Source organism: Thalassophryne amazonica, chromosome 22 (genome assembly GCF_902500255.1).
Source record: "Thalassophryne amazonica chromosome 22, fThaAma1.1, whole genome shotgun sequence".
NCBI classification, from domain to species: Eukaryota; Metazoa; Chordata; class Actinopteri; order Batrachoidiformes; family Batrachoididae; genus Thalassophryne; species Thalassophryne amazonica.
Window position 1 is genome coordinate 32,827,899 of NC_047124.1, and position 27,959 is coordinate 32,855,857.

Below are 27,959 nucleotides of genomic sequence, written 5' to 3' on the forward strand. Positions count from 1 at the left end.
TTTCACTCCTTCCTCTCCCATATTTTTCATCATGGGGAGGTGATGGTCTACTGGTTAAGTGATGGGCTTAAGACAAGAGGATCCTTGGTTCAAATCCCAGCCTGACCAGAAAATCACTAAGGGCCCTTGAGCAAGGTCCTTAATCCCCTTGTTGCTTCCATTGTGTAGTGAGCGCCTTGTATGGCAGCACCCTAACATCGGGGTGAATGTGAGGCATTATTTTAAAGCGCTTTGAGTGTCTGATGCAGATGGAAAGCACTACATAAATGCAGTCCATTTACCATCATATTTTTCATCATAAAGTTTGTGCAGTGCACACACCGATTGCATTTCTATCATGGATCAAACACGTTTGGCAGAAAAATCCGTAAATATGAACAACTTTCCAACAAGGAGTCATAAAAAGATGCTCAAATGACCCACAATTCATGGAGGGAAAATGTACATACCATATCGTTGGTTTGGAGGTTGATTGCATAAAGAGGTGGAGTCATTGAGGGACAAAATAATCCAGAAAAAGCAGTTGTTCCTCTGGCAAATTGCATAAGGACACAACAGACAACTTTCAAAGGGTCACACTCATGTCAATGTCATTGCATAGCCACTGAGCTACTGAGTTGCAGCAGCATAAATCAGGCTTAAGATTTTAAGGTCCATTTTATACATATAACAGAGTGTCTATATTATACATATAATGGATTTAGTCCTTTTTATACATATAATGGATTTCAATTATAATGGACAAAATTCGCTGGTCCACCTGAATCCATTATATGCAAATTTTACTGTATTTGCAAAAGGGATATTTCAATTGTGTTATTTATTTATTGTTGCCCCCAAATCTGTCCTCAAATGAGTCCTCAAAGTATCTTAAATATTACACTAGTAAATTGTTCAGTCAAAATTGCACTTCTGTAATCCAAAGATTATAGATTGTCAACAAGATCTGCAACTATGATTATTTTTGTAATCTGTTAATCTATTGTTGTTTTTTTTTGCTTTTTGATTAATTTTTTATTAGTCTATTGCTTATTTTCTGACAAGTCAATTACATATATATATATATATATATATATATATATATATATATATATATATATATATATATATATATAAGGGGGGCTTGCGAACAACGCTGTGCGCCACACCGAAAATAAAAATAAACTGGGCATGTATTGTAGGCCTAATAACACTAGTCACACCAAATCCGGATAGAGTACAAATTCCTGTTTAATGATGGACAGTCGTCCCTCGTTTATCGCAGGAGTTACGTTCTAAAAATAAACCTTGATAAACGAAATCCGCGAAGTAGCCAGCGCTATTTTTTACAATTATTATAGATGTTTTAAGGCTGTAAAACCCCTCACTACACACTTTTCTCAAACAGGCATTAACATTTTCTCACTTTTCTCTCTTGTGTAAACACTCTTTTTTCTTCTGTGCGAGAACATTATAAACAGACACACGCAGAACACAATGCGCGGCTCTCCCTTTGCTCACTGCCTCCGGGGGTACGGATGCGGGACCCGCAAAGAATCCAAGTCCTCTCTCGGTGGCCATGGAGCTCTGCGGCTACGGTCAACATCCGGATCAAAACAGCGAGCGTAGCCTCTGGACCTGTTGCCAGATTTGGTGCAATTCCGCACAGCAGACAGGAGGGTGGTATGAGTGGCAGTGAGAGCAATCGCGGTGATTTTTTAAAAAATATTTTGTTAGTCAAGAGAGGTGGCGGATCATCGGATCCAGTATAGCTGGCAGAGCCAACGTCAGAGGTTCCGGAGCGCGCGTCCGAGGTTCCGGAGCGCGCGTCCGAGGTTCCGGAGCGCGCTCCGGCTTGCTCCCCCTCAGATTAAGCCCTGGTTATATGTATGTAATGGTTTTGTTGTAGGAGGCACTGAAAGATTTACAGGGAATCCCCAGCACCAATTAGGCTTATTTATTTCCTTGATTAAAAGCCTGACCTTGAAGCGGGACCTGCCTCATTTAATGACCGGGTCAAAAGTTCGTCTGAAAAAAAAACTCTGGCCTTAAATAAGTGCCGGACATTATGTGCATTATAAAGATCACATTTCCATGGCGATGCAATGACATTGACGTGCATGTTACCCTTTTAAAGTTCTCCATCGCGTCTTTATGCAATTTACAGCAGGAACAGTGGCTTTTTCTGGATTAATTTGTCCCTCAATGAGGTCCACGTCTTTGTACAATTATCAACCTCCAAACCAACAATACTGTATGTACAATTTCCTTCATGAATTGTGGGTCATTTGAGTGTCTTTTTCTGATTCCATGTTGTAAAGTTGGTCATATTTGCGGGCTTTTCTGCCAAACGTATTTGATCCATGATCGAAATGTCATCGGTGTGCACACTGCAAAACTTTTAATATATAACGGGAGAAGGAAAACGTAAAAGTAACAAATCACAGCTCTTTGTGGTCTCAGTTATTTAGCAGGTGCACGTTAGGCTCCCGAGAGTGTTCGCAGCCGCACAGAGGGCTGTGTTCTAAAGCGGTTATCTTTGGTTCACTGCACCCAGGGATATGTGTGAAAATTAACACCATATTACAGTGCAGGCAGCAAACAGCATTTATTACAGCCTGCCTCATTTAAGTTCCGGGTCTGAGGACGGTTTGAAAAAATAAATGCTCGTTTTTTTAATCACGGAAATACAATCAATCAATCAATCAACTTGTTTCTTATATAGCGCCAAATCACAACAAACAGTTGCCCCAAGGCGCTCAATACAGTACCCGCTTTCCTCAAATTGGCGAGTGTCTGTTGGGAAGGTGTCGTAGCACGGACCCACAACAGGGGGCGCAAATGAACGGACAATGAATAAGCCAAAAAGGTAACAATTTAATGTTGCGATAATACACAACGAAACGTTCTGTAATCTGCACAGTCAATTTAACACCAGGTGACGTGTGGGCAGGCTCGAAGATAGAAGACCCCCGACGAGAGAGAAGCTGCGTCCCACACGGCTTCCACCACCAACGGTCTGAAGAACACCGGAGCCGCCAAGTCCCGAGTCCCCAGGTGGCCTCTGTCTTCGGCTGCCGACCCTGGTACTGCTGGCAGAAAGCAGAAATATGATGAGTGAGTGTGAGTCCGCACACTCAGTAAATCCACAGTTTACGAGGGAGGAAGCGCCTCCACCTCCAAGCACACACTCGGGCAGCTCCTGTTTGAGCACTTATCTGGGTGGGAGGTGTTGCGAAGCCGTCGCTGAACACCTCAAACGCCACCTCCACAGACGAATCTCACCGACAGGAAAACGGCTGCAAAGAAGAGTTTAGACAGATATACGGTCTTAAGTTCACAGAGAAATTACCTGGGTAATGGTAGTCGATTTCTCGGCGGGGAGGTGGAGTTGCAGTCCGGCTTTTATGGTGGTGATGATGAACGAGTGACAGCTGGTGCAGAGGATGAGTGACAGCTGTCACTTCTTCTGGGTCTGGCGCCCTCTCGTGCTTGGAGCCCGCACTCCAAGCAGGGCGCCCTCTGGTGGTGGTGGGCCAGCAGTACCTCCTCTTCAGCGGCCCACACAACAGGACCCCCCCCTCAACGGGCGCCTCCTGGCGTCCGACCAGGCTTGTCCGGATGTCTTGCGTAGAACTTGGCCAGGAGGGCCGGGTCCAGGATGAAGCTCCTCTTCACCCAGGAGCGTTCTTCAGGTCCATACCCCTCCCAGTCCACCAGATATTGGAAACCCCGGCCCTTACGACGGACGTCCAGGAGCCTGCGGACTGTCCAGGCAGGCTCCCTGTCAATGAGCCGGGCAGGAGGCGGCGTAGGTCCCGGAGTACAGAGGTGCGAGGTGTGGTGTGGTTTGAGACGGAAAACATGAAAGACAGGGTGAATCCGCAGTGAAGCCGGGAGTTGAAGCTTCACTGCGGCCGGGTTGATGATCTTGAGGATTTTGAAAGGTCCAATGAATCTGTCTTTCAGCTTTGGGGAATCGACACACAAAGGGATGTCCTTGGTCGAGAGCCACACCTCCTGCCCGGGCTGGTATGTGGGGGCCGCGGAACGCCGGCGGCACCTCCTGAGGTGGGCCTGGACCGAGGGCACACCGACCTCTCCCTCCACCAGCGGGAACAATGGGGGCTGGTACCCCAAACATGCCTCAAAAGGGGAGAGGCCGGTAGCAGACGAAACTTGGCTGTTGTGGGCATACTCGATCCAGGCCAGATGGTGACTCCAGGCCGCCGGATGCGCGGAGGTGACACACCGAAGGGCCTGCTCCAACTCCTGGTTGGCCCGCTCTGCCTGGCCGTTGGTCTGGGGGTGGTACCCGGACGAGAGACTCACGGTGGCCCCCAGCTCCTTGCAGAAACTCTTCCACACCTGTGAAGAGAACTGGGGACCACGATTTGATACAACGTCCGATGGTATCCCATGCAGCCGCATGACGTGGTGGACCAGGAGGTCTGCCGTCTCCTGGGCCGTCGGGAGCTTCGGGAGGGCCACGAAGTGGGCCGCCTTGGAGAACCGGTCCACTATCGTGAGAATCACGGTGTTGCCCTGGGACGGCGGGAGGCCCGTGATGAAATCCAGGCCGATGTGAGACCAGGGGCGATGAGGCACTGGCAGGGGTTGGAGGAGGCCCGTCGTCCTCCGATGGTCTGCCTTGCCCCTGGCGCAGATGGTACAGGCCTGGACGTAGTCCCGGACGTCGGTTTCCAGGGACGCCCACCAGAAGCGCTGCTGGACTACTGCCACGGTCCTACGCACTCCGGGATGACAGGACAGCTTGGACCCGTGACAGAAGTCCAATATGGCAGCTCTTGCCTCTGGTGGGATGTACAGTCGGTTCTTGGGGCCAATCCCCGGGTCCGGGCTCCTTGTCAGGGCCTCCCGGACGGTCTTCTCCACGTCCCAGGTGAGGGTGGCCACGACAGTGGACTCGGGGATGATGGTCTCGGTGGGGTTCGACAGCCCCGCTTTGGCTTCTTCGTGCACCCAGGACAATGCATCTGGTTTTTGGTTCTTGGTCCCACGGCGATACGTGATCTGGAAGTCAAAGCGCCCGAAGAACAGAGACCAGCAGGCTTGCCTGGGGTTCAGCCGCTTGGCGGTCCGGATGTACTCCAGGTTCCGATGGTCCGTGAAAACCGTGAAGGGCAACGATGCCCCCTCCAGCAGGTGTCTCCACTCTTCAAGAGCCTCCTTCACCGCAAGAAGTTCCCGATTGCCGACGTCATAGTTCCGTTCAGCGGGGGTCAACCTCCGGGAATAAAAGGCACAAGGATGGAGAACCTTATCAGCCTCCACGCTCTGGGACAGCGCGGCTCCTATCCCTGAGTCAGAGGCGTCCACTTCTACTATGTACTGGCGATCAGGATCAGGCTGCACCAGAACTGGTGCAGTCGAGAACCGGCGTTTCAACTCCTGGAACGCGGCTTCGCACCGATCCGACCAGGCGAGGGGGACCTTGGTGGAGGTCAGGGCAGTCAGGGGGCTAACTACCTGACTGTAACCTTTAATGAACCTCCTGTAGAAATTTGCAAAGCCTAGGAACTGCTGTAGTTTCCTGCGGCTTGTTGGTTGGGGCCAATCTCTCACCGCCGCAACCTTAGCCGGATCAGGGGCGACGGAGTTGGAGGCGATGATGAACCCCAGGAAGGACAAAGAAGTGCGGTGGAACTTGCACTTCTCGCCCTTCACAAACAGCCGGTTCTCCAACAACCGCTGTAGGACCTGATGTACATGCTGGACATGGGTCTCAGGGTCCGGGGAAAAGATGAGTATATCGTCCAGATATACGAAGACGAACCGATACAGGAAGTCCCGCAAGACGTCATTTACCAAAGCTTGGAACGTCGCGGGGGCGTTAGTGAGGCCGAACGGCATGACCAGGTACTCAAAATGACCTAACGGGGTGTTGAATGCCGTCTTCCATTCGTCTCCCTTCCGGATCCGAACCAGGTGGTACGCGTTTCTAAGATCCAATTTAGTGAAAATTTGGGCTCCATGCAGGCACTGAATCCAACAGAGGTAACGGGTATCGGTTGCGAACCGTGATCTCGTTCAGCCCTCTGTAATCAATGCATGGACGGAGTCCGCCGTCTTTTTTACCCACAAAAAAGAAACCAGCACCCATCGGGGAGGTGGAGTTCCGGATCAGCCCGGCAGCTAAGGAGTCCTGGATGTAGGTCTCCATTGATTCGCGTTCCGGACGTAAGAGGTTGTACAACCTACTGGACGGGTACTCAGCGCCCGGGACCAAATCGATGGCACAATCATACGGTCGGTGCGGGGGAAGAGTGAGCGCCAGATCTTTGCTGAAAACGTCAGCAAGATCATGGTACTCCTTTGGCACCGCCGATAGATTGGGGGGGACTTTGACCTCCTCATTAGCCGTAGTGCCGGGAGGGACCGAGGATCCTAAACACTCCCGGTGGCAGGTTTTGCTCCACTGCGTGACTACCCCGGACGGCCAATCTATCCGGGGATTGTGCTTCACCATCCATGGAAAGCCCAAAATCACTCGGGAGGTAGAAGGTGTTACATGGAACACTATCTCCTCCCTGTGATTCCCAGACACAACCAAAGTCACTGGTTGTGTCTGATGTGTTATTAATGGAAGCAGGGTGCCATCTAGTGCTCGCACCCGCAATGGTGCCGGCAGAGCCACCAGAGGGAGCCCTACTTCCTTTACCCATCTGCTGTCCAGCAGATTCCCTTCAGACCCCGTGTCTACCAGTGCTGGGGCGTGAAGGGTTAAATCCCCACAAAGGATTGTTACTGGGATTCGTGCAGATTTGCGGGGTTTTCCCGCGTGCGTGTTATGGCCCCCCTTAGCCCAGTTTCTAAGGACGGGCGTTGTAGTTTGACCGTTTGGGGGCAGTCCTTCTGCATGTGCTCGCAAGAGCCGCAGACAAAACACTCCCCGCGGGCCAGCCTCCTTTGTCTGATATTTGATCTTAATTTGGCCCTGCTCGTGTCCATAGCCTCCTCAGCAGGGGGAGCTGTAGCCACACGGAGCTCTCTGGCAGTGAAGCGTGGGGACGACGTCACCTTGTCGGAACCGGAAGGGGGAGGGACGGCTTGTGCCTGGTCACGCCCCCCGGCCTGCTCCCGACGATGCTCGTTTAAACGGTTGTCTAAGCGTATAACTAAATCGACAACCCCGTCAAAATCCTGCGGTTCCTCCTTAGCCAGTAGGTGCTCCTTAAGGACCGGGGACAGTCCATTTACAAAGGCGGCGCAGAGCGCAACGTTATTCCAGCCGGACCTCGCTGCCGCGATGTGGAAGTCGACTGCATACTCGGCTGCACTACAGCGCCCCTGTCTCATCGACAGCAGCACGTTCGAAGCGGTCTCGCCTCTGTTGGGATGGTCAAAAACTTGTTTGAACTCCCGTACAAACCTAGCATAAGACGTTAGGAGCCGTGAATTCTGCTCCCAAAGCGCCGTAGCCCATGCGCGTGCCTCTCCTTGAAGCAAATTAATAACATAAGCCACCCGGCTAGCGTCTGATGCGTACATGACAGGGCGCTGTGAAAAGACGAGCGAACACTGCATGAGGAAGTCCGCGCACATCTTGACACAGCCCCCGTACGGTTCTGGAGGGCTTATGTATGCTTCAGGGGACGGTGGGGGGGTTCGTTGAACGACCAGTGGAACGTCTGATACAGGCCCAGGACCAGCCAGAGGAGTGGCTGCAGCAGCGCCCTGATCGCGCGCTTCCACCCTGGCGGTGAGAGCCTCCACCCTCCGATTAAGGAGGACATTCTGCTCGGTCACTAAATCTAACCGAGCCGTGAAGGCGGTTAAGATATGCTGCAGCTCACTCAACACGCCTCCCGCTGACGCCTGCGCTCCTGGCTCTTCCATTGTCCGTTCAAGCTCGGGTTGACGCCCCTCGGAATCCATGACGATGGCCGAGAAATCCTGTTGGGAAGGTGTCGTAGCACGGACCCACAACAGGGGGCGCAAATGAACGGACAATGAATAAGCCAAAAAGGTAACAATTTAATGTTGCGATAATACACAACGAAACGTTCTGTAATCTGCACAGTCAATTTAACACCAGGTGACGTGTGGGCAGGCTCGAAGATAGAAGACCCCCGACGAGAGAGAAGCTGCGTCCCACACGGCTTCCACCACCAACGGTCTGAAGAACACCGGAGCCGCCAAGTCCCGAGTCCCCAGGTGGTCTCTGTCTTCGGCTGTCGACCCTGGTACTGCTGGCAGAAAGCAGAAATATGATGAGTGAGTGTGAGTCCGCACACTCAGTAAATCCACAGTTTACGAGGGAGGAAGCGCCTCCACCTCCAAGCACACACTCGGGCAGCTCCTGTTTGAGCACTTATCTGGGTGGGAGGTGTTGCGAAGCCGTCGCTGAACACCTCAAACGCCACCTCCACAGACGAGTCTCACCGACAGGAAAACGGCTGCAAAGAAGAGTTTAGACAGATATACGGTCTTAAGTTCACAGAGAAATTACCTGGGTAATGGTAGTCGATTTCTCGGCGGGGAGGTGGAGTTGCAGTCCGGCTTTTATGGTGGTGATGATGAACGAGTGACAGCTGGTGCAGAGGATGAGTGACAGCTGTCACTTCTTCTGGGTCTGGCGCCCTCTCGTGCTTGGAGCCCGCACTCCAAGCAGGCCGCCCTCTGGTGGTGGTGTGCCAGCAGTACCTCCTCTTCAGCGGCCCACACAACAGTGTCAGTGATGAACGTCATTTCATACCTCTGTTGCGACTGTTCGAGTCCAGACTGCTCTGTCCGGTATATGCGCGTGTTTTTTTTTGTGAAAATGCATTGCAGTAGGATGAGATATTTTGTCCGATGTGAGCAAAAATCCGTTATACAAAATCTATTATATACGGTGTTTATTACATGGAAAACTATTTGAAAGCATTGGGACTTTTGCTTTTGTCTGGTGAGTGTGAATATCCAGTTTATACGATGACAATTTAGGTTGTAATTTTTAAACAATGAAATATTTTCACATAGCGTATTTGTTTTATAATTATTTTTTAATCCTATCATATTTTGTTGTCATTTTGGCTGTTCCCATTTGTTCTGGCTTGCCACAGCAGCTACAGCCAGATCAACATTGGTATTTGGCACGTGTTTTACACCGGATGCCCTTCCTGACGTGTCAGAAATTAAAAAGGCAGTCAAATAAAATCATATGGAAGAAAATCTTGCACACAGCTTTGCCTCTTCCTGACTCTGAGACACCAAATTATATTCAAACATATTTCCTTATGCTGCCAATAACAGTTATTTTCATTATCAGTTAAGCTGCTGATTAATGCCGTCAATGTTTGGTTCAGAAAATGGTGCCAAATGTTGATGCAAAACTAAGCACATGGAAATCAAGCACACTAACCACTTGGCCACCACCCCTGCCTTGCATCTAATATGTCAACATAAAAATGAATTGATCAAAGCTCCTGGAATCATACAGATTGTGCATATTTCTGCCTGCGAACCTCAGAATAACCCTTTAAAATTGTGCTCTCTGTGTGGAAAAATACCCATTAAATCTGATATTCAGTGGTGAAAATGCCCCTCAGAGCTCCTATAAATGACATTTTTTTTTTTTTTTTAAAGTGACAAAGTTTTTTATTCGGCACATAAAATATTCAAATAGAAAAAAATGAACAATTCCACAAACAAACACAGACAAAACTAGTGAGTCCGAAAGGGTGTGGGCTGAAGCAAAGCTTATTAGCGCCCACCCCTGCTAGTACAAGTCCAACAATTCTAATCAGTCATATTTACATAAATATAAATTCACTACTACATGTCGACACACAGACATACACATCAATATACTATTCACTTATAATTATATTTATATAGTACCAGATCACAAGAAAGTCGAATCAAGGCACTTTACGCCAGTAAGGACTAACCTTACCAACCCCCAGAGCAAGCACTAGGCAACTGTGGTGAGGAAAAACTCCCTATAAGGAAGAAACCTCAAGCAGACCAGGCTCTTGGGGGTGACCCTCTGCTTGGGCTGTGCCATATATACCTATATACATACGTATATACTTTACAAACATAAATATATACATACATATACACAGTCACTTATATACATATACACCTACCCATATCTATATATCTACATACGCATATACATACCCACACATTCAAATATACAATAAGTCCCACTTATAAATTGAACATTCCATATAAATCAAATTATATTTGCTTCTTTATGATACTTAGACATGATGTCCTTTTTGAGTAGTTTCTTAAATCTTACTAAGGTACTACTCATTCTAACCTCTGTTGAACATTTGTTCCATTTCCTCACCCCAACCACAGACACACAAAAACCCTTTACATTTGTTCTTACTGGTGGTTTCATAAAAATTGCACAACCTCTTAAACTATATCTGGATTCCCTCAATCGGAACAGACTCTGGACATGTCTCGGTAAGGCTTGGTTTTTCGCTCGAAATAAAGTTTGAATTGTAATGTAATCGACCAAATCAATGAATTTTAATAAATTTAAAGACACAAATAGAGAATGAGTTGGTTCACGATATTGTTTATTGCAGATGATTCGTATGGCTCGTTTTTGCAAAAGGAATATTGGATTGGTATTTGATTTGTAAGTGTTTCCCCATGACTCAACACAATATGTCATATACAAGGGCTGTCAATAAAGTTACGGTCCTTTTTATTTTTTTCAAAAACTATATGGATTTCATTCATATGTTTTTACGTCAGACATGCTTGAACCCTCGTGAGCATGCGTGAGTTTTTCCACGCCTGTCGGTGACGTCATTCGCCTGTGAGCACGCCTTGTGGGAGGAGTCGTCCAGCCCCTCGTCGGAATTCCTTTGTCTGAGAAGTTGCTGAGAGACTGGCGCGTTGTTTGATCAAAATTTTTTCTAAACCTGTGAGACACATCGAAGTGGACACGGTTCGAAAAATTAAGCTGGTTTTCAGTGAAAATTTTAACGGCTGATGAGAGATTTTGAGGTGATTCTGTCGCTTTAAGGACTTTTCACGGTGCGAGACGTCGCGCAGCGCTCTCAGGCGGCGTCATCAGCCTGTTCAAGCTGAAAACCTCCACATTTCAGGCTCTATTGATCCAGGACGTCGTGAGAGAACAGAGAAGTTTCAGAAGAAGTCGGTTTCAGCATTTTATCCGGATATTCCACTGTTAAAGGAGATTTTTTTAATGAAAGATGTGCGGACGGGTCCGCGCGTCGGGACGCAGCCGCCGCGACGCTCCGCCACAGGAAAAACACCTCTGTTGAAAGCCTTAAGGACAAGTTGGAACATGTCCTGCCTGTTAAACAATTTCTCATATACTCACTCCACTGAAAGCCATCAAAAGCCGCCTGGATTTTACAAATGGTTATCAACACGGAGGTGTTTTTCCTGTGCCGCCGCACCGCGTCGGCTGTGTCCCGACGCGCGGATCCGTCCGCACGTCTTTCATTAAAAAAATCTCCGTTAACAGTGGAATATCTGGATAAAATGCTGAAACCGACTTCTTCTGAAACTTCTCTGTTCTCTCACGACGTCCTGGATCAATAGAGCCTGAAATGTGGAGGTTTTCAGCTTGAACAGGCTGATGATGCCGCCTGAGAGCGCAGCACGACGTCTCGCACCGTGAAAAGTCCTTAAAGCGACAGAATCACCTCAAAATCTCTCATCAGCTGTTAAAATTTTCACTGAAAACCAGCTTAATTTTTCGAACCGTGTCCACTTCGATGTGTCTCACAGGTTTAGAAAAAATTTTGATCAAACAACGCGCCAGTCTCTCAGCAACTTCTCAGACAAAGGAATTCCGACGAGGGGCTGGACGACTCCTCCCACAAGGAGTACTCACAGGCGAATGACGTCACCGACAGGCGTGGAAAAACTCACGCATGCGCACGAGGGTTCAAGCATGTCTGACGTAAAAACATATGAATGAAATCCATATAGTTTTTGAAAAAAATAAAAAGGACCGTTACTTTATTGACAGCCCTCGTATGGTACCAACAGAGAATGATATAAAGTAAGTAACCCTTCTTGCGGCAGTAGGTCTTTGGCTTTATACAAAATGGCTATAGTTTTTGACAATTTTGATTTCACATAATTTATATGTGGTTTCCAGCTAAGTTTATTATCAATTATAACACCTAAAAATTTATTCTCTGTTACTAACTCAATTTCCTTATTGTTTATAGTTAAATTTTTACATTTGGGTGCCTGTTTATTTCCAAATATAATACATTTAGTTTTCCCAAGGTTGAGTGACAACTTATTAGCGTCAAACCAAACCTTAAATTTTTCCAGTTCTTTCTCCACTATGTCCAGAAGCTGTTCAAGATTTTCACCGCTACAGAACACAGTTGTATCATCCGCAAAAAGGACACATCTCAGTGAACTCGACACCCAACTTATATCATTTATATAGATTATAAACAACAAAGGACCCAGCACTGAGCCCTGCGGCACCCCACATGTGACATCCCTGAGTTCAGAATTTGTATCATTGAATTGAACATACTGAAATCTGCCTTGTAAATAACTAGATATACATTCATATGCCAGACCTCTGATTCCATATTTCTGCAGTTTACTTAATAGTACTCCATGGTTAATTGTGTCAAACGCTTTCTGTAAATAAAAAAAAACACCTAATGTGTATTGTTTATTGTCAATTGCAGTTGCTATACTTTCCACAAAGTCCATCAAAGCATGTGATGTAGTTCGAGACCTTCTGAATCCATATTGTTCTTCACAAATGATGTTATGCTTCAGTAAATAATCATTTAATCTTTTAGCAAATATTTTTTCCAAAATTTTGGAAAATTGTGGCAGGAGTGATATAGGTCTATGATTAGAAAATGTGTGTTTGTCACCAGTTTTAAACAGAGGAATTACTTTGGCTATTTTCATTTGAGAAGGAAATTTAACAGTACTTAGTGACATATTGCAAATATAATTGAACGGTTTTACTATACAATCAATAACTTTTTTTAATAAAGCCATATCCAAATTATTAAAATCAGTTGATTTCTTACTTTTTGAACCATGAACCAGATCAAGTATTTCCCTTTCATGAGTACCACCAATGAACATTGAAACAGATTTGTTAAACGTTGAATTATTTACCCAGAAGTTATTAGTTGATGAGTCAATTTTACTGGCAAGATTTTTACCCACATTAACGAAGTATTCATTAAAGTGTTCAGCAATAGACTCGTCGTTATCAATCTTGATGTAGTTGTTACTCTGAAAAAATGAAGGATAATCTCTAGTTACTCTATTCTTTTTTACTATTTCATTTAATATGTTCCATGTGTTTTTGATGTTATTTCTATTTTTGACAAGTAACTCATTATAATATGTTTTTTTACTGAGTCTCATGATATTGATTAACTTATTCTTATATGTTTTATACTTACTTTCAGCTTCCTTAGTTCGTAGTTTTATGAATTGTTTATATAGTACGTTTTTCTTTTTACATGCCCTCTGAAGTCCCTTAGTTATCCATGGTTTGTTGCTATATTGATTTCTATATATTTTGTCAACAAATGGACAGTGTTTATTATACAAACTGGAAAAAATGGAAATGAAAGCATCATATGACCTGTCAACATCATCAACAAAAACATCTGACCAATTCTGACTTGATAAATCCTCCCTTAAATTATCAATTGTTTCAGGTGTTACTTTTCTACTCATGAATTTGATATTGCTTCGATACTTACAACAACCCTCCAATTCAAAGACTGAGAAAACTGGCAAGTGATCACTGATATCACTGACCAGTAGTCCCCCACTAAGATTACCGGATATAACGTTAGTTAAAATATTGTCAATGAGAGTTGTTGAGTCCATAGTTATTCTGCTAGGATGAATGATGGTTGGAAACAGTCCTAAACAGTACAAGGTGTTTATAAATGAGGTAATTTGTGGATGATTGTGAGGGTTTAAAAAATCTATATTGAAATCTCCACAGACAAATAAATGCTTATTTCTGTTGATTTTGTTGTACATTCCTAAGATAATGTCTTCAAAGGTGTCAATATTTGTCCCAGGAGCTCTGTAAATGCAACTAACAACTATGTTTTTGGAGTTTATAGATGTAATTTCTATGGTAACACATTCCATGATGTTGTCCACTGTAAATGACATGTTGTTAATGAGTTTACAGTTATAATCTGACCTTACAAACAATGCAACACCTCCGCCCCTTCTCGTCTGCCTATTAACCAGGAACAATTCATAACCATCAAGATATACCCGATCTTTATTATCCTCATTTAACCATGTTTCTGAAATTGCAATAACTGAAAAACGTTTTTTGGATGTTTTCAAACAATCATTAATAGTGGACAGATTACGAGAAAGACTTCTGCTGTTAAAATGTATAATTGAAAAATCTTCATCATTGATTTTATAATTTTTGAATTGTTCTTCTGTAAAATATTTGCACTGTCTCACAATATTCTCACTGAAAAAGGTATCAGGATCATTTTCAGATTCGAAGGGGTGGTTAGCAGAGTTACTATAATTAAATGTATCTAGACAGAGCTCCTGGGCAGAAATAAACGGATCATTATCCTTAGTCATTATGTCTCTCTTGTCTCCGGGTGTAGATGATGTGGATGAGTGGTTTGCTCCAGTCTGCATCATGGTGCTGTGATGTGTTTGAGTCCTCATACCTATTGTTCATATTTGTCCAGCTCCTCGATGTTCTTTATTGCCATAACCTTTGCTTGTTCTGGTGATCCGTTCAGTTTGATGAATATTTTACAGTTTGAAGTCCATGTGTGCTGGATTTTTCCCTGTTTCTTTAAGAAGCGTGCTTTCCTGGCGATGTCGGCATTCCGTTTGGTGAGATGTTCATTGATGAATACGTTTGTCCCTTTCAGTTTTCTTCCTTGTTTTAACAGTGCTGTTTTGTGTTTTCTGTTGATGAATCTCATGATGACGGTTCGTTTATCACCTTTATTTCTCCGGGGCAGAGGGTGGCACGCTTCAATGTTACTTAAATCCATTTCTATACCTTTAGATAGGAGGAAATCAGCAACCTGTTTTTCCACAGAGCTGACCTCCTGTTCACTGGGATCCCCTCCGCTCTCATCTGTTACCGCCCGTGCGTAGGACCGTGGTTTGATGTGAAGACCTGTGATGATGACGTCGGTAATTCTGGTGTACTGCTCCAATTCAGCCACTCTATTTTCCAGCTGCACCAGATGCCGGTCTTTCTCGGCGTTCTGGAGCCGTAATGCCTTCACCTCCTCCACCAGATCCATGATTGATTTCTGTTGCTGTTTCACAACAGAAATCTCCTCTGATAGAAAGTCCAGAGATTTTTTAATATCGTCACCTTCCTCCGCTGTCAGAACCTTCTTAGGCCCCATGGTCGGCTTATGAGCAGCTTGTCGATCGCCGATGTTAACAGCCTGCGTTGTTTGTCACCGGGATGGATCTGCACTGCGCTGGTGCCGCGCGGCCTCGGTGTTTCCGCGCTGATGGATCCGCGGTGGCTGCACGAGGCCTCGGGGAAGCGGCACTCGTGACGCGCGGCTTTAATGACGCAGCGCGCGGCCTCAGTGAATTCACCACGTTGGGCGGGCCTCGGACGTTGTTGCCGTCCAGTCGCGGGGCTAAGTTGCCGGTTGAGGTGGTATTCCCACTGTCCGGGTTGGCAAACACCGGCGTGGCAGATGGCAACTACAAACACCACCCCAGAAAACTCAGGTACAAACTTTGCAGCTCGCTCTGACGACACGCAGCTGAATCATGTCAACTGAACCATAAAGAATCTATATGAGTCAAGAAATTTTGTAGCCACCTTAATTTTAGGGCCCCATTCATTGGGTCAAAACCAATCACATTAAGCCCACTTTGCTCAAGAGATTTCACGTTTACGGCTGCACTCTCAGGCCGCACACTTCTTCTCCCAGGCCGCACACTTCTTCATTTTAAACTTTAATATTCCAGACAACGACTGCTTTCTACATAAAACTGTAATGACGTCCTGCACTCCCTCATTGTGTGTTGTAATCTGAGTTTTTCTGTTCCTTGTTTTCTTGCTGGACCAAAATGCATGCAGGGTTGAGGAGGGAGTGTTGGGGATGAATGGCTGAAGGGAAGCCAGTATTTTGGTCTAACATGCTTTTGCTACTACGTGATCTAGTTGCACTAAATACACTCAACAAAAATATAAACGCAACACTTTTGGTTTTGCTCCCATTTTGTATGAGATGAACTCAAAGATCTAAAACTTTTTCCACATACACAATATCACCATTTCCCTCAAATATTGTTCACAAACCAGTCTAAATCTGTGATAGTGAGCACTTCTCCTTTGCTGAGATAATCCATCCCACCTCACAGGTGTGCCATATCAAGATGCTGATTAGACACCATGATTAGTGCACAGGTGTGCCTTAGACTGTTCACAATAAAAGGCCACTCTGAAAGGTGCAGTTTTGTTTTATTGGGGGGGGATACCAGTCAATATCTGGTGTGACCACCATTTGTCCCATGCAGTGCAACACATCTCCTTCGCATAGAGTTGATCAGGTTGTTAATTGTGGCCTGTGGAATGTTGGTCCACTCCTCTTCAATGGCTGTGCGAAGTTGCTGGATATTGGCAGGAACTGGTACACGCTGTCGTATACGCCGGTCCAGAGCATCCCAAACATGCTCAATGGGTGACATGTCCGGTGAGTATGCCGGCCATGCAAGAACTGGGACATTTTCAGCTTCCAAGAATTGTGTACAGATCCTTGCAACATGGGGCCGTGCATTATCCTGCTGCAACATGAGGTGATGTTCTTGGATGTATGGCACAACAATGGGCCTCAGGATCTGGTCACGGTATCTCTGTGCATTCAAAATGCCATCAATAAAATGCACCTGTGTTCTTCGTCCATAACAGACGCCTGCCCATACCATAACCCCACCGCCACCACGGGCCACTCGATCCACAACATTGACATCAGAAAACCGCTCACCCACACGACACCACACACGCTGTCTGCCATCTGCCCTGGACAGTGTGAACCGGGATTCATCCGTGAAGAAAACACCTCTCCAACGTGCCAAATGCCAGTGAATGTGAGCATTTGCCCACTCAAGTCGGTTACGACGACGAACTGGAGTCAGGTCGAGACCCCAATGAGGACGACGAGCATGCAGATGAGCTTCCCTGAGACAGTTTCTGACAGTTTGTGCAGAAATTCTTTGGTTATGCAAACCGATTGTTTCAGCAGCTGTCCGAGTGGCTGGTCTCAGACGATCTTGGAGGTGAACATGCTGGATGTGGAGGTCCTCGGCTGGTGTGGTTACACGTGGTCTGCGGTTGTGAGGCTGGTTGGATGTACTGCCAAATTCTCTGAAACGCCTTTGGAGACGGCTTATGGTAGAGAAATTAACATTCAATACACGAGCAACAGCTCTGGTTGACATTCCTGCTGTCAGTATGCTAATTGCACACTCCCTCAAATCTTGCGACATCTGTGGCATTGTGTTGTGTGATAAAACTGCACCTTTCAGAGTGGCCTTTTATTGTGGGCAGTCTAAGGCACACCTGTGCACTAATCATGGTGTCTAATCAGCATCTTGGTATGGCACACCTGTGAGGTGGGATGGATTATCTCAGCAAAGGAGAAGTGCTCACTATCACAGATTTAGACTAGTTTGTGAACAATATTTGAGGGAAATGGTGATATTGTGTATGTGGAAAAGGTTTTAGATCTTTGAGTTCATCTCATACAAAATGGGAGCAAAACCAAAAGTGTTGCGTTTATATTTTTGTTGAGTGTAGTTGATAGGACTATTAAAAATCTGAGGAATACATAAAAGTGATGGTTTTTGTCCAGGATGCTAATTATACGGTGGACATCACCACAAAGGCTTTGTTATGGAAGTTCTGGTTGCATTGTAGCACTGGGCCAGGACCATGACTATGTCGCATGTCAACACAAGAAGACTTCTGTTTAGACTTAGCACGCATGCTAGTATCACAATATAAAATATCAGCTTCACTTTAGGAAATAAAATGATGATAATCTGTTCAAACACTTGAGGCAGCCCATCATCATTCTGAAAGACTACGCATTTTCTGAGGCTGAGTGTGTTATGGTCCAGCGCTAGTAGCACCTGTAGTGGAGCCAGAGATCAGATAGTTAATACACTGTTCTAAGAAATAGTTGTCATAGAGCCATATTAACTATGGTGAGATGAAGCCTAGGTTAAATATAGACTCTTAAACATATAAACAAGCCATGTAGCCAGTCAGTTCTATTAACGTCTCAGTAAAGGCCACTGACATTGACTGGTCAAATAACTTATGGCATACTTATTATGCTCCGGCAAGCTCAAGGTCACAGATTGTCTGGATACGTAGCATCAAGCAATGCAACACACATTATTGACTAAATAATTCAGCTCAACATAATGAAAGTCCAAATCAACCAGCAATGTGTTAGATTTATCTTTATTATTTAAGATGTTTTTAATTTATGTTTGTGGAGCTTGCATTTTTATTGTGCATATTTAGGAAATACTGTTTTATTTTAAATATTATTTGTGTCTGTTCGTTTTTGACAGGTGGTTTTGTCTGGAGACAAATGCAAGACTCAGGTCGGCAGTTTGGGTTTAAGCAAAACTTTAGTGAGGTGAGAGCACAGGTCGGTACACGGATAGGCAGTCCAAAAAACACAGGAAAAGTACAATTAACATCAGGCTTAAACAAGGTCGGAGTGAACAGGCTGGAGGTCGATAACACGCTAAAGCAGGCAGGACAATGGACACAGGAATCAAAGGTGGGAATAAAGGCACAGGGCGCATCAATCTGGCGAAGAAGCAGAGCAACATGAGCAATATATATATCTCCAGATAATGAGTGGCAAAGAGACAGGTGTGCGCAAAAGGCACCAGAAAGAGGGCGAGGTCAGAGAGAGAGAGAGAGAAAGAACCCAACACAGGGAAAAAGTCAACCAAGAACATTGTCAAAAGAAAAAAACAACCAATCAGATAAAAACTAATCAAAACCCCGAAGCAGACCAACTCATGCCCTGACAATTTTAAGGTAAAAAGACGAAATGTATTTTTGTTATCTAAACACCTGACCTCATTTTTAAGCCAATTTCAAATGGGAGAATCGTTCACCACCAGAATCTATATCGAACTGGAAAAATTCATACCTCACCCAACCCTACAAACAATCTTTCAAATTTGACACCAAGAGTAAAATTACCAAAATTAAAATGCAATGATAAGAATATGCCTTAGAACCAACAGTGAGAAAAGAGGATCCCTCTTGATGCTGACATCACCGTCTTTGCTGTTTGACACACAAATAAAAGCTCAGCTGACTGCAGAAATACATTATTATGTATTACACCATTGTTCCTATGATATACAGACGTCTTGAAAGGGGAAAAAAAACAAGAATCGTATTAATTACAGTTATCTTCTTTCAAATAATAAAAATCCCTAGTGGCATAGAAAAAACAACTTTATTGTCATGTGCTGTATGCAAGAGCAGAAGGGGGATATAAAATTGCTGTCCTTATATCCATCAATGACACTTTCTTGTGCACATGATAACGTAGGGATCAACCCTCAAGCAAACAAGCTCTACTAGCAAATAAAATTGGGGTCATAAATGACCCCGTATAGCGGTCTATTATCCTTGCCATACCCTGTTTAAAAAAAAAAATAGTTGCAGAAGTAGATTGACAAATTCATGGTAGGACATATTATTCTGACTAAAAACATCATAACACCACATATAAATACTTGGTTGAGGTCAGATGAACCCACTTGGTTGGTTGAAGGTTAAATGATCTTGAACAAGAATCACAGTCAAATTTATGTACGTTTTGGTGATAAGACTTGTGTCATTTTACTCAAAATGGATAGATCTAATCGCCTAATGCATTGCAGAAAGGCCCTGTGATCCTATAATGGTCTGTTTGCTGCTGTGGTTTGTTGGTTTTTCTGAGGTTTTTTTTTTTGGTTGGTTTTTCTAAGGTGCTATGTTCCTGCTGAGGGTGAATACTTTTATCACTGTACACATTATAAGCTGCTGTTTAGCTGTTTATTGCTGTCAATCAAATCATTTGATTTTGTAGTAATACTTACAAGACAGGCTAGCTTGTTTTGCTTTGTTGTGGCAGATACATTTTGTTGCAGTCAAGTGTTTACATTGTTGTTTAGTATAAAGTATTCTAAAGTTGAAGTAATAAGCCCTACGGTGTCTCTAGGCTTCAGCCGTTACACTTTTTCAAACTGGCAGCATAATCAGGTTATATATATTGTGATAAATATAGAAACTGATCAGTATAGGGGGAAAATTGTGAATATATTGTTTGCCATATCACCCAGCCCTATAATATCAACATAGTTGATCTGATTGTCGCTGTGTTTGAAGTGGACATCCAAATTTAGTGTATCTCAGATGGGTTTGAATTTGAGCATGATCAGGTTTCACCAAAAGCATCTATGGACCAACCCCTTTACAGAACAGACCTTTGATTATTTTAATATATTAATGTGTACAGAAGCTTCCTCAAGTTTACTTGAGGCAACTGGCCTTGTTTGCTGTGAAAATGTTTCACCGGTAACTTCCCATTTGGTCTACTCCCATTTGGTTTATGTCCCATTTTGTCTACACCCGATTTTGACAGTTTTCCCATTTGTCTACCTTTGTAAGACAAAATGGGAGTTTCAGTGTAGACGAAATGGAAGTAGATCAAATGGGAATTAACCATTTCACCACCCATCCAAGTGGTTTCATCAATACTGGTACACCCCGATATACTCCTCCAGGATGGCGTCCTCCATTGTTGTCTGCAGTGGGTCATAAGAGTGAGCAATGGCCGCAGTTTCGCTGGAGGTCAGTATTATAAACTTGACACGACCAGAGGGTAGTATTATAAACTGACAAGATCAGAAGGCGGTATTAAAAACTGACATGATCAGAGTGCAGTATTACGTGAGTTGCCGTAAACTTTAGAGTATGAAGAACCAGTCGATGTGCATGTTCTTTGGTTCATTAAATGATTACTTAGAATTTTTTTTTTTTTTTTTTTCATCTCTCCTCAGCCATTGTGGTGTGTTACCTGGCAACGTGCATTAGGTTATGGAGGAGCACGCCGTTCACCAGACCGAACACATGACCACAATTGAGGCCAACGCTGTAAGCCAACGTGTCTCAGCATAATAATTAAACAGTAGCCTTCTTCACACTTCCTGCTACTCACAAAGTTGCTTTTACTGTTTTTAGTCAGTTTCCCCCAAATCCTTTCCACCTCATGCAGAGGTAGTATTTTTTAATATTTAAATCTGTTTTTTTTTAACTGTGTATAGGTACATGTAACTACCTTCACTGAATCATCCATGATGAGCGCCGAAGAAGACTCCACCTCCTCCCCAGATGACGACCCATATGATGACACAGAGATCCTCAACTCTGCAGGCACCGATGAGGTTACCGCCCACCTAGCCGCTGCAGGTGAGTCCAGCCAGTAGGAATTTGTCAGTTGTTTAGCGTCATTGAATGTGTCCCTGAGGGCTAACTGCTTAATTAGATAGATAGATAGATAGATAGATAGATAGATAGATAGATAGATAGATACTTTATTGATCCCAAGGGAAATTGTGCATTGTCTGTGCTCCAAGGATAGATAGAATTAAAAGATACAACAAAATGGAAGGAACAAAGCCCACCACAAAAATAAATAAATAATAACTAAAAACTAGCTGCTAAAGCACATTCTCCCTTCTGCTCCTCCCAGCAGAGGCCTCGTTAAACAGCCTGATGGCACGCGGAACAAATAAGTTCCTCAGTCTCTCTGTAGAACATCTCAGTGAGAGAAATCTCGAGCTTACTGAGCTTCTCTGGATGGAGAAGACAGAGTTCAGAGGGTGACTCTCATTAGACAGGATGGCATGGGTCTTTGTGAGTGTTCTCTGCTCCACCACTGTCTCCACAGAGTCCAAGCCCAGACCCACTACAGAACCGGCCCTCTTAATGAGCCGGTTCAGTCGATGAATGTCCTTCTTAAAAGCGCTGCCCCCCCAACACACCACGGCATAAAAAAGTACACTGGACACAATAGCCAGATAAAACAGGTGCACTAACTTAGGGCAGACTCTGAACGAGGCCAGCCTTCTGAGAAAATACATTCTGCTCTGGCCCTTCTTATAAACAGCGTCCATGTTGGTTGCCCAGTTCAGCTTATTGTCCAGATGTAGTCCCAGGTACTTATACGTGGAGACCACCTCCACCTCCGCTCCACCGATGTTAATGGACTGCAGAGAGGGTGGCGCCCGGTGAAAGTCCAACACCATCTCCTTTGTTTTAGTGGTGTTCAGCTGGAGCTTATTCAGCCGGCACCACTGCACAAAGTCCCTCACCAGGTCTCTGTACTTCCTCTCGTCCTCCTCCCGAATACATGCCACAATTGCAGTGTCATCTGAAAACTTCTGCATGTGACATGTATTGGAGTTGTAACGAAAGTCCATGGTGTACAGGGTGAAGAGGAGAGGAGAGAGCACTGTGCCTTGAGGTGCTCCAGTACTGCAAGTCAGAGTTGAAGACCTACAGTCCCCCACCCGGACAAACTGCGGCCTATTGGTAAGGTAGTCTGAGATCCAGCTCACTAAATGGGGGTCCACAGCCATGATGTTGAGTTTATCCTGGAGAAGGCTGGGGTAGATGGTATTAAAAGCACTGGAGAAGTCAAAAAATAGCATTCTCACAGTGCATCCCCCCCCATCCAGGTACTTAAGAGCACGGTGTAGGAGATAGAGGACCGCATCCTCAACACCCACCCTCTCCCGGTAGGCAAATTGGAGAGGATCCCTCACTGCCTGCACCTGGGGCTGCACGAACTGCAGAACCAGTCGCTCCAATGTTTTCATCACGTGTGACGTGAGAGCGACTGGCCTGTAGTCATTGAGCTCCCGAGGGCGACTGATCTTGGGAACTGGCACAATACAGGATGTTTTCCATAGTAAGGGAACCTTCTCCAGCCGCAGACTCAGGTTGAAGACCTGTTGCAGCGGTTCTCCCAGCTCCACAGCACAGGCCTTCAAGAGCCTCGGACAAACCAAGTCAGGTCCCGCAGCCTTCCTAGGGTGGAGACATCGCAGTGCTGTAGTCACCTGGTTTGCGGTAATGGAGGGGTGAATTGAGGTGGGTGAGGTAGGTAATTGCTGGGTACCCTGACTGCAGCACCCATGAAGTGGAGTGGGGAGTCTGTCACCCATGCTAACATTAGCTGTTAGCTTTGCACTATGTGATGCTAGCAACTTTTAAAAGATAATGTTGTCAAGACTCTTGAATCAGTGTTTGAAAATGCTCGCCATGGTCAGGTTTGCCAGCAACAGTCTGAAATAAAAATAAAACTTCTCAATAAGTAAAAATGAAACTTCTTTAATAAGACTTGTTTAATGGCAGATTGCAAACCAGATTAAGAGGTGCATGCCACCACCTACTGTATCGGAGTGTGTGGAATTATAGCATGGGTTTTTCTAAGTCAATACAATACAGAACATGAAGCAGTAAAATTAAAACTAATCCAAACATCTAAAAATTAGTGATGTGAGTCTTCCTGAAATTTTCAGAAATCCAGATATTTACATCCGTGACAAACGGACGTAAATACACCACAGCCACTGCTTGTACAGGTAGCAGCCAGTGAGAGACGTCATTCCAGATTTTACTGCTAAGTCCGTTGAGTTCTGAAAACTACCGCATCTTGTTGAAGCTACAAATCAGATCATGGATGCAAAAGTTGTGTTCTTTGAGCATTCATCAACTTTCCCAGTCTTTTGTTGCCCCTGTCCCAGCTTTTTTGAAACATGTTGCAGGCATCCATTTCAAAATGAGCAAATATTTGCACAAAAACAAAAAGTCTATCAGTTTGAACATTAAATAACTTGTCTTTGTGGTGTATTTAATTGAACATAAGGTTGAAGAGGATTTGTAAATCATTGTCTTCGGTTTTTATTTACATTTCACACAATGTCCCAACTTCATTGGAATTGAGGTTGTAAAAGTCAAATGTTTGGGTAAGTGTAGAGAGAAAACAATTACAATCCAATGGAAATATGTGACTTTATGAAACAGTAATAACACTGTATTCTAATCCATGTGACAGACTGTATTATAGGCTCATCATCTGGCTAATGTGGGAAAATATGCTTTTTTTATATTAAAATGCACCAGACTGCATGTAAGTAGGTCAGTCCCTTTGGCTGCTCCCTTGCTTTCACTCGGGGTCGCCACAGCAGATCATGTTGATTTGGCAGTAGTTTTACGCCGGATGCCCTTTTCTGATTCAATTCCATATTACACAGAGAATAGGCAGGGGTTTGAACCAGAAACTTTCAGCACTATTGCACTAAATTGCATGTAATATTTCCAAATTTTCTTGAGGACATCCCCAGACCTCCCCTCTAGGCACTACAGCCCTGCTGGCCTTGGAAGGTCATGAACAAATTTTTCAGTTTTTTTTTTTTTCTTCTTTAGTAGCCATTCACATTCACTGTAGCAAACAGCACACATTTAATAGTTTTGTCATACAGCACTTCCAAAAGACTTGACTTTATAGAAATGTTGACTGAACATTTAAAATATTTGAAATAACATTTCAAGTAATGACTGAACCTTGGCCTAATCTGTGACTTTAAAAATTGCTTTTTTTACTTTTTCAAAACTTAAATAAAAGAATGCAACAACTTCACTAATTATTTTGCCTTCTGCACTTATCCTGTATAAAACATTTTCTAATAAAAATAAATAATAAATATATTTGTTGTTCATGTCTTGCATATGTAACAGAATAGTCACATTTTCATTTTTAATTGGCTGTGTGTATATATACAGAAGATGAAATCATCAGCCCCCCCTATGAATTTAACATTTTATTCAAAATTTTTCCAAGTGCTTTTTCAACACAGCATTTGTGAGGAAAATATGTTTTTTTTTTTTTTTTGTCATTATGGGCTTATGAGAAACACCAGAAAAGTGTGCATCTTTTATTTTTGTGTGATTGTAAGTTCTTTGAATATATTGTGTTTCATGCTTGCATTTTAACAAGACTGTTTATTGCTAAAGCTTGTGTGAGAATGTACACTTATCATCTGAGAAGGGCCGAGGCCGACCTTAGTTAGATAAGTTTAGCAGCTGTGTTTGGGACGGTGAGGAGAGTAATGACTGGGGAAGCTGTTGCTAGGTAACCCTGCTTATGATATCTGAAAACCTGTATGTAAGATTTCTACTACTTCCCTTTCTTCAGTGAAAAGGAAGTAGTAGTATCACTTTTTCACTCCCACGGTAATAATAAAGACTTCAATTGAAGCAAGTCGTCTGTCTCTCTCTCTCTCTCTCTCTCTCTTTCTCTTTCTCTCTCTCTCTCTTCCTTCAGTCGTGAGTCAGAGGCAGTCATTATTTCTCTGACTGCATTTCTAAACATCTTAGTTCTACTTTGGATGTTTACATTATTTTGCTTTGCACTCGCAAACAAAATGATTTCACAAAAACTACCAAGGTTAATATTATTAGCCCACCTGATGCTAATAGTTGGTTGTGTGTCCTTTTTTGCTGGATAACAGCTTGCAGTTGTTTGTTGTAGTTTTAAACAAGCCCCAGACATGTTCCCTGAGGAATCCCAACCCATTCTTCTTTGGCAAATCTCTCAAGCTCCTCCAGATTTGATGGTCTTTTGACATGGACCTTGATCTTCAGTTCGCCCCACAGATTTTCAACAGGATCCAAGTCAGGGCTTTGTGCAGGCCAGGCAGTAATGATCACTTTGGTCTTCTGGGGGTAGTTGTTCACCAGGAGGAACATGTGTTTTGGATCGTTGTGTTGGAAGACAAAGCGACAACCGAGACCCAGTTTTGCTGCTGACTGCTTGAGGATTTCTTTCAAATTTTTAACATATCCTTCTTTCTTAATGATTCCTTCCACTTAGAGGAGATTCCCAGTTCCAGATGCATTGAAACACCTCCACAGCTTAATACTCCCACTGCCCTTGTTCACTATGGGGATGGTGTTCGTTAGATCATACACCTCTCCCTTCTTTCTCCAAACATAAGCATTGTTTCTGTGGCCGAAGAGCTCTAGTCTTGTCTTATCTGACCAAAGGACAGGGTTTCTGTTTGCATAATCTTTCTCCGGGTTGTCTTTAGCATACCTCATTCTGGTTTGAAGGTCTCTCTTCTGCAGAAATGCAGTTTTTTTCTTGGTCTGCAACCTCACAGTCCATTCCTATCCACGACTTGTCTTCTTTCACATTATAATTCCGGATCATTCACTAGATTATCATAGTTGGACAATGAACTGGAGTTTCCTCTATTTGTAGAATGTCTGAGTTCCTTGTGCTACTACTAAATGAGCAGCAGGTGGTGGTAGTGAGCTACATCACAATGCAAGCACCTGCATTTATATTTATTTCTTGATTGATTAGTAATTTTTTTTAACTGTCTCCCAACAAACAAAGATAATAGTTCCAGTGTAATATTTAGTAATATTTAAACATGACTTTGCACTTTAACAGCTGTACGTTAAACTGTTGGATGCTCGTTTTAGTGTAGACAAGAGAAGTTATAATTCACACGCAGTCTTCTGGCACTCTTCATTCTGATTGAACACCTGTGGTTGATTTAACAAGTTACAATTGTTGTCTTCGTGCAGGGCCGGTGGGCATGGCAGCTGCTGCCGCCGTGGCAACTGGCAAGAAAAGGAAGCGGCCCCATATATTTGAATCCAACCCGTCCATCCGCAAGAGGCAGCAGACGCGTCTGCTCAGGTGAGTTTTAAACACCCAGAAACCAGTCACAGCAGTGAGCGGTGGGTGTTTGGGCTTTTCTGCTAACAGTGTGTATTTACAGGAAGCTACGAGCCACCCTGGATGAGTACACAACCAGGGTGGGCCAGCAGGCCATCGTTCTGTGTATCTCCCCCTCCAAACCAAACCCTGTCTTCAAAGTGTTTGGCGCCGCTCCTCTGGAGAATGTGGTGAGTTGTTGGAGCTTGTGTGATGAGATTGTTAATCTTTACAGCAATCACCATATTTTCAGCACGGTAGTGATGTATGTCGGTGCCATCTTGGCTGGCGCGCATAGCTGGTTGTGTGTAGGTAGACATTTTCAGATTAGCGTCACCACTGGGGCCACTGAAGTTTGTACCGGAAACCATTTGTCACTTAAGAAATGAAAAAAAAAACTGTATTAGCAGAACATTTCAGAAAACATTGAACATGGATAGACGGCATTTGTTTCTTTCCTAGTTATGTTAGACCAGGTGGGAAATGCAACCAATCAGCTTATTTTCCCGTGCAGCACCGACCCGTTATAAAGTCTCCATGCCACTTGATTACCCATAATTCTTTTGCTACATCATCCAAAAGCAACACTGTTGTACAGCATTGCTGTAGTGAACAACATGCATTTGCTGGTTATTGCATTACAGTAAACATTCAACTAAATTGTCCCATTGAAGAGATGACCTCAACAGAATGAATGAGATCACAGCTGAGTATCATTTTATGGTAACATCACACAGAAGGGACATGATTTGGTACGTTGGAAACAATTTCACACCAGAATAAGGCTGCATTTACTGTATGTAGCAGGTTCCATTAAGCCCTGTTCTCACTTTTACTGATACACATGGTAGAAGGCCACGGTTTGAAACCTTAAAGGGTCTGTGAAGGTGCCTGTGATGAGCCGAGATAGTCTGTCCTTGTGCTGTGGTCTTGTTTTAACCATGGCAGGAATTTCAAGTTATTCAAATTTTATTTTTCCCATCACAAACTTTGACATACTTTGGAAATTCCTGTTTCTTTGGTAGTTATAACGTTGTCGTACATGCCGTGACATCACCTGTCATAAGCACAAAAGTTGTGCTAAAGTTACACAATGAACATGCTACAGTTGTCTTTTCACATATCACATGTTACACATTCGACGCATTACATCAGCAAACCACATGGTCGGTC

At 44.1% G+C, this 27,959-nt stretch overlaps 1 protein-coding gene and 1 long non-coding RNA gene across 3 annotated transcripts in view; one reads left to right on the forward strand and one right to left on the reverse strand.

Moving 5' to 3' along the window:
* LOC117504477 overlaps positions 1–27,959 on the reverse strand; it is a 757,689-nt gene that overhangs the window by 617,295 nt on the left and 112,435 nt on the right. The window lies entirely within an intron of this gene.
* nrf1 (nuclear respiratory factor 1) overlaps positions 1–27,959 on the forward strand; it is a 76,855-nt gene that overhangs the window by 3,055 nt on the left and 45,841 nt on the right. The window contains exons 2-5 of one of the 2 annotated variants that reach the window (XM_034163941.1): positions 21,052–21,145; positions 21,316–21,460; positions 26,654–26,768; positions 26,851–26,977. In XM_034163941.1, the coding sequence (XP_034019832.1) occupies positions 21,089–21,145; positions 21,316–21,460; positions 26,654–26,768; positions 26,851–26,977 (444 nt within the window). In that variant the 5' untranslated portion in view covers positions 21,052–21,088. Of the gene's footprint in view, positions 1–20,972; positions 21,146–21,315; positions 21,461–26,653; positions 26,769–26,850; positions 26,982–27,959 lie in introns of those variants that run through there. The other variant, XM_034163940.1, reaches the window with a different exon arrangement.